At 38.2% G+C, this 7,611-nt stretch overlaps 1 protein-coding gene across 1 annotated transcript in view; it reads right to left on the bottom strand.

The window, feature by feature from the left end:
- Nucleotides 1-1,356: 1,356 nt before the first annotated feature.
- The window catches only part of crhr2 (corticotropin releasing hormone receptor 2), a 54,684-nt gene continuing 48,429 nt past the window's right edge, over nucleotides 1,357-7,611 (bottom strand). The window contains exon 12 of the mRNA XM_086272598.1: nucleotides 1,357-3,963. Within this exon, the coding sequence (XP_086128724.1) occupies nucleotides 3,823-3,963 (141 nt within the window). The 3' untranslated portion in view covers nucleotides 1,357-3,822. The remainder of the gene's footprint in view (nucleotides 3,964-7,611) is intronic.

The raw sequence follows: 7,611 nt of genomic DNA, 5'->3' as shown, positions 1-7,611 counted from the left end.
TGGAATAATTTCCACATTAATTCCGTTTAATAACAAAACTCCTGGAAGAAAACAGTTTATATATTTTAATGCCATTCACCCTTAAGGTTTACCAAGAGTTTTAAAGCCAGAGAGCATAATTTACATTAAACCCCTTGCTAACTGAGTTGACTCAATGCTGATTAGGCCCATCATCACAAAGTAACATTAAAGCAGAGCTATAAATCCGGTGTGGCTGAAGACATTAATGTGCTGGCACAGTGGTTCTGACTCATTTCAAGTCAACCAGTAAGAACTGTTTTGCCAGTGGTGAAGATGTGAGCAACTGCCAGTGGGAGTAGCTTCCCTTTACGGCTTATTGACAGAGAGCTTTAATTTCTTTTGTAATGTTTTCAGTTTCCAGGTGCTGTTGGTTATTTTTAAGCAACAAAACTACTTGGTAAGGCTTAGAATAATATTAGGGATTGGATTAAAATATATCCTCTCTGTCGAGAATTTCTCTGCCAGAAAACCTTGAAGGCAAATACCACCAAAAACATTGTTTTCTTAGCCCCACCAGGCTGGTAAATGTGTTTTTAAGGTTTACTCCACCCTCTATGTGCACATGTGATGCACACCATCTTTTAGAAATTTGTAGTCTTGAAGTCTGAAGTTGAAAACGCAAACTTAATAAAGTTCCTTTACAGCCAGGCTGAAGGATGCTGCCTGTGGGAATTGCTATTAACTTACCTTTATGCATAAAATCAGCAGGGTGACCTTTGCAGGAGTTTTGGCTTAAAGCAGCAATAATTAAGTGATGGGAGATACTTCATTAAGCGAGGTCATTTATTAGTTTATCTGAGCTTAAGATATAAATATTATATTACAGATGGGTTTATTTTGAAATTCGAGGCTTAGTGGCAGCCTTTTGTTGTCATGCTGGTTATTTATTTTTAGTTGATGCAATGTGGAATGCAGTTTAATGCAGACACATGGGAGTTCAGGGCAAATAATCCATGATGCTGTGCAGATGTGCTGCACACGTCTGGCATGATACTGAAGAATCTGATAGCATTGTCTATCTTTTGCAATGCTGGAAACCATTAGAAACATTAATTGTCACAATAAGGCTTGATTGGGCTACATCAGAGTCCCGGCCGATTGTTTGGGGATGTATAACTCAAATCCTGAGGGTTCTGGGGATAGGCTGTAGTTTCTGCTCCATTTCACTCCAGTCAAGCCTGAAGTGTATGAAACAGTGTCTAGCAAGTGCTCTCTGAGTGTGTCTTCCATTCTGTGAGTAAAAACTACAATTTCAGATCAGGAAATGCCAGTGAAGCAGCAGTCGTTCAGTCTATCAGAAAAATAAGTATGAGATTGGATCATTATAAAACTGCTGTATTTATTTTATTTTAAGTGCCTGGAGGTGAGGGAGATACACAGCAAATGAATCAGCTGAACAGATTCTATTAGTGCAATCTGTGACTTTTGTAAGATTTTCAAACTGTATGGACCCAATGCACTGAAATGCCCCCCTCCAAAATATATAGTGTGTTATATAATTTAAAGTAAAATTTTAATCAAAATCATTTTTTCACACATACAGTCCAAGTGTATACAAGTAACACAAAGATACATGATTTACAGAGACAACGGCTTCATTTTCACAAAACTTTTTTTTCTTTTGTTTATAAGGCAACCTGGGTTGTTCAACAAAGAGTTTTTATAAAATTATGTCTGACATCAAACAGCACTGAATACACATCATGTACAACAAACGATGTACAAAATAAACAAGATTTGGTCGACAAAGTCCAGTGGAAATAATAGAAATACATAGGCAGTTAAAAAGTCAGTATGTCAGTAAACATGGTTTCTCTCTTTGGTGAGTTCAAATAAAATATAGTTTTATTTATATTTTATTCACATTTGTTTAAAAAAAGTTTCTTTATGAAAATACGTCACAGTTGTAATGTAATGTGGTACACCTTGTATGTATGTAACATATTGAAGTCTTGGGAGGATGCGCAATGTCATGGCTAACTTATGACGCCCTTGATCAGAGTTATATATTAATGGGTAAATAATGAGAGGTGATCAGTATTTACCAGCTAACATCAAGCGTCATCAAGCAGCAACAGCAAAAATGAACTAAGATCAACAGAAACAGATGTTGTAATGTAGCAAAAGTTTACAAAATACTTTTTTTACATCAAGATGTGATTAAATATTTTGTGTTATGTACACCATCTTCACATGGGTTCAGTTTTTGAAATAAATTCTGGATGTTTTATGCGACACTTTTAAATACAAACCCCGATATCAATGCAAATATAATCTGAAATAAATACATAAACGTAATAAATAAATAAAACATGGGAAGGTCATTCACTTTCTGTCCGAAGCTTGCAAAATCTTCTTAATGACCCCTCTGGAGTATCACAGTATTAAGCGTTATTGTTAAATCCACACAAAACACACATCAAACAGAAATGAGGGGTGCTGATTTTGCCACCCATCAAATGTCAGACAGTTTTTATTTAACAGATGTGTAGCTAATCTATCAACACAGAAGGGAATATGTGCATCAAAATGTAAGCTTGCTGTAATTGATCGATAAACCTTTTCATAACAAACGTTTCCTCCCTTATTATTATCTGTCCATACATGGCTGTTTAAATTACTATTGGGTGAGCAGCCTTAGGAGGTGTAAGAGCCGGGGTTACAGGCAAGCAGAAGGTTGATCTCACCAGAGCAAGGGTTTAGGAAAAGGATCGGTCCTCATATTGTCAAGCTCCTCTTCCTTTGACCCAGAAGCTTAGTATGTGACACTGATTATAAGGAAGCCACAAGGATTTCGTAAAGCCAAAAGAATTTAATCTGCTTCCACTGTGCCTGCATGACAAATCCATGCGCAGCACTTAACAGATTACATAAATGAGAATCACTTGGCTCCATAAAATAATGTATATATAATCATACCTTTCCTCGTCTGCAAGAGAACTCTAAGTTGGGAACGCTCATTTATCGCTCTCGGGGAGTTCAAACACATAATACGTTAAATTGCTCTTTATGTCAACACCTTCCTTGCACAGTAAAAAAAAAAAAGCAACAAAAAAATAAGACCAAGTCTAACAAAAGGAAATAAAAATAGTTGTAAAATCAAATCCTCAGAACAAAGAGGGGAAAAAAGTATTTACCAATGTTTACAACAGTAAGAAAGATGTAAAAAAGAAAGAAGAAAAATGATTTAAAAAAAAGACACATTATAAAAGCTTCTTAACAATGGCTTGTTTGTATAAAATAGCCACATCTCACATTAACCAAAACATCATGTGTTGAGATTGTGTTTTAGTTTAAAAAAAGCAGTTGATGACTGTACGTTAAATTGTTTTCACTTCAGAGTGTTATGACTCATTTTTTATTATTTTGTTTTTACTCTGTGCTGTTTTCTGTTTTCTTCCTTACCAAAAAGCTTCTTTCTGTCAAATTAAGCTGCTGATAAAGAGCAGGTAATTCAAAGAGCAGTTTAGCATTTTTATCATAATAGATACAAATGGCAGTTTTGGCAACATATGAATGCGTCATGGTCAGTCAAATTTCAAGTACTCATAACCAGTAACAACACTAAAATTATAGGGTCAAACCTGATGTAATGTGACCATTGAACCATTTCGTTGTTTCGAAAAAACCCAGCCCGTCTACATCCCGAACGGTACCTTATAACGAGAACTTCATGTCATTTTTGTGCAGTTAAAATGAACTTTTGTCACCAGGCAAAATAAATCGCATGACTCCTTAGTCATACCGGACAAACAGCGACCTTGCTGGAGGAATCAGTATGGAGATTGCGTGTTTCTGTGGTCACACGGCTGTGGTCTGTTTGATGCTGTGGAAGCTGATCCTGGTCGGAGAGGTCGGGATAGACATGGCTCGTGCCACTCGAACTCGAAGAGCGTGGTTGTCCTGCCAGCGGTGCCACCGTTTTCTTACTGCTGAGCGAACCTACAACGATAACAAGATATATAGAGAATAAAAGAATATTACAATAAACTTCAAATTATTTTTTAAGATATTATACAACATTTTGGGAAGTCATTTTAATTGTTTAATGTAAAGATAGAGCCATGTGAATAAATAATTGTTTTAGAAGATTCTGTGCTGTCCTGTGAAACTCCATTATTCAGTTCAGCTTGTAGAAAGCACCTTTAGCGCTCCTTAACTTGAAGTATTGTTTTCTGTATGACTTCCAGTCTCTGGAAGAACCCACACTTCTTTACAACACTTCAGTTCATTGAGGTTTGTAGGCATTTGTTTATGCACAGCTCTCTTAAGGTCCTGCTCCATCATTTCAGTCACGTTTAGGTCTTGACTTTGGCATTATAACACTTTGACTCTTTTCTTTTTCAGATTCTGTTATAGATTTGCTGCTGATTTAGCTATTGGACAAATGGCTTCACATTTGAAAGAGTACTTTGGTATACAGAGGAGTTTGTGGTCGACTCAGTGACCGCAAGGTACCCAGGTCCTGTAACAGCAAAAAACAGCCGAAATCATCAGCCCTCCAACACGGTGCTGACAGTTGGTCTCAGGTGTTTGTGCTGATTTGCTGTGTTTGGGTTCCTCCACACATGGTACTGTGCTTTATGGCGAAACATCCCTACTTTGGCCTCACATGTCCAAAGGACATTGTTCCAGACGTTTTGTGGTTTGTTCAGTTGCAACTTTGCAAACCTTTTTTTTTTTTTTTTGCAAACCTAAGCGTTCCTGCCATGTGATTTTGGAGATGCTTTCTCCTGACAACCCTTTTAAACAAACCGTGCTTGCTCGTTTTTCTTCTAATTATACTTTCATGAACTTTAACACTTAACATGCTAACTAAATCCTGTAGAGTCTGCGATGTGGTTCTTGGATTTTTTGCTGTTTCTGTCACCAAAGAGGTTGTCACACTTGTTGATGAGCAGCTGATCGAGTGCATTTGATTAGCAGCACCTGGCTGCTACTTACAATACCCACTGCATTCCTGTGGAAGCAGTAAGGGTGTGCTAAGTTTTTAACAAGATTATAATGAGTCCTGTTAAAACTCTGATTTTCTCATGACTGTAAATGTATGACTTTAACGGTAGACTATGAGACCGTAAACACATTAACTAATTAACTAACTAATGAAAAATAATATTCAGGTAAAAATGTTATATTAAAAAAATATAACTTTTTTGCCAATAATTTAAAGGGCTCTGTTCCCACAATGTGTGTCTTTATGTATAAATTAAACCCCATTATTATACTGATTTAATTTCTGTTTCCTCTCGATTACGATCAAACGTGACATAATCGTTATACTCCCCGTCTGTTGTCCTTTTGTCTCGATTTATAGGTTTTTCTTTTATTAAAAATTTCTGAATGTGATTCTTAATAAAAGTCACCTTCACAACCTTCCACCATGATCTGGCGTTATATTTTAAAATCAAATAAATGGTGATTTCAGCATATTTGGCCACAAAACCTAATTTCTGTCTCTGCTGCTCATCCACCTCCCCGTGTCCGTATTCAGTCCTTTGAATCCAAGTCAGGTACAAAGTTTTCCACACTCACATTAATTTTAATGACTGCAGTCAATGTTTTTTGATGCAGGTCCTGCCACTTGCTAGGACTTGACATCTTCTTAACACTTTTAGGCAGTTATTTGGGCACTTATTTTAAAGACCCCATTTAAAAGAATGGGAATTTCAATGGTCCCCCAGAACATAAAAATTGCATGCATCAAATCATTGAGTGAAACTGCTTAAAAGGCCTGGCAACTTTGCCCTGGAAAAAAAAGGTTTCTTTCTCAGAAGTTATACGTCTACTTCACTTGTGAAGAGTTACACAGCATTTTGGCTTCACTATCGGCTCAATCAAGAGTCCCAACACAATCCTCCTGACTCATTCCACCAGACCACTGAAGAAAAGCCAGTTTAATTAATATGGGTACAGTAAACTAAGAAAAACAACACTACGCATATTTATGTCTATCCCCAAAATGTTGAAACTTGACTGTGCACTTGTAACAACATGACTTACTAATTTGTTTCATGGTTTGGCTGCAAATATTTCTGGCACAACTTCACCTACTTCCAAGGTGCATGGAGAGGATGAAAGAATTCACAATGCAGGAACTCCAGCAACACTTGAGGGAAGATGTGGCCTGATGAAGGCCCTGATGAAGGCCACAAGCCGAAAAGTGTCAGTCAATTATTAAAGTTGTTCATCTTCCCTCAAGTGTTTCATGGTTTGGCTGCCAGAAAGCATCTGATTGATTCATTTGGGTTAAGAGCGGAAAATGCGGTCCCTCTCATTATGAAATCCTCCAACAGAGTTTTATTCAGGAATCTTTCTTTCCATCACAATGATGCATATGCCTCAGTGTTTCTGTTTGCTTTGATCAATTCAAGATCTTTGACTAAAGAGCCTCAACAATTCCAGATAACATCAATATTAATCCAAAAGTCTCAAAAAGCAAAATCCTTGCTACAAAATTACAACCACGTTACCTCAACTCAAGATAATCAACTCAATCAGTATACCTTTAAGTCAGGGGTGTCCAACTCCAGGCCTGAAGGGCCGGTGTCCTGCAGGTTTTAGATCTCACCCTGGGTCAAAACACCTGAATCAAATGATTAGTTCATTCCCAGGCCTCTGGAGAACTTCAAGACATGTTGAGGAGGTCATTTAGCCATTTAAATCTGCTGTGTTGGATCAAGGACACATCTAAAACCTGCAGGACATTGTCCCTTCAGGCCTGGAGTTGGACACCACTGACTTAAGTCAACGCTTCAAATTTCCTACTAAACATGCTAACACTATGCCTCACTATATAAATAAATGCATCCTTTAGACTTGAAGGACGTAATGTTTCATTTGATTTCAATGGCTTGCCGGTCTATAATTGACCCAGTATCTGAAACTGTCATGGACCTGGGTCGTTGACCTAGTGTTTTGAGTTTGTTTGGCTTCATGAGGCATTTTGTTTTGCATTGTTTGCTCTTGTTCTTTCTTCATGGAGTATTTGTGATTATTATGTTCAGTTTGAGAGCCCTGGGGTTATTTCTTCGTACATCAAGTTTTGTTCCCTTTCGTGTCCCGTTTGTCTCGGTCTGTGTGCATCCTCCCCAGAATCTCCTGTGTTAGTTATTTGTGCCTCCCTGTGAAGTCTCTCTTGTCTCCCTGTTTATTCGCCTGTTTCCCAGTCATGTCTCTGTGTGTCTGACTGGTTGCTCTCACTCTCTTGCCCCCTGTCTGTGTCTACCTACTCGTCTCTTTCTCCTCCCTCTGTTCCCTGTATTCAGTCAGTCTGCGGCTCAGTGCATGTTTCTTGTTTTATTCTGACAGTCTCTTGTCCTGTGTGCATCTTGTTCAGTTTTGGTTCCCTTGTCTCGCAATGGCGTGTCCAGCGGGGTGGCCTGGGGGGGCACAGGCCACCCTCCCAACCAGACTGACCACCCCAGGTGCCACCCCAAAGGCAAAACAATAAAATTCAATCAAATATCAAATGTCCGATTATGTTTTCACGGTGAAGCTCAGATATCCGAGTGTAAGTGAATGCAGCATCGGCTTCTGCGCTATGCGCATCACGTTAGCATAGCAAAGGTAGGAGAGCCAAGCAGAAAGACG

This window comes from Aulonocara sp. 'chitande type north' Nkhata Bay, linkage group LG18 (genome assembly GCF_057382095.1).
Source record: "Aulonocara sp. 'chitande type north' Nkhata Bay isolate Kocher_YH1m ecotype deep benthic linkage group LG18, A_spYH_male_GT1.1, whole genome shotgun sequence".
NCBI classification, from domain to species: domain Eukaryota; kingdom Metazoa; phylum Chordata; class Actinopteri; order Cichliformes; family Cichlidae; genus Aulonocara; species Aulonocara sp. 'chitande type north' Nkhata Bay.
This window is presented reverse-complemented; position numbering and strand designations above follow the sequence as displayed.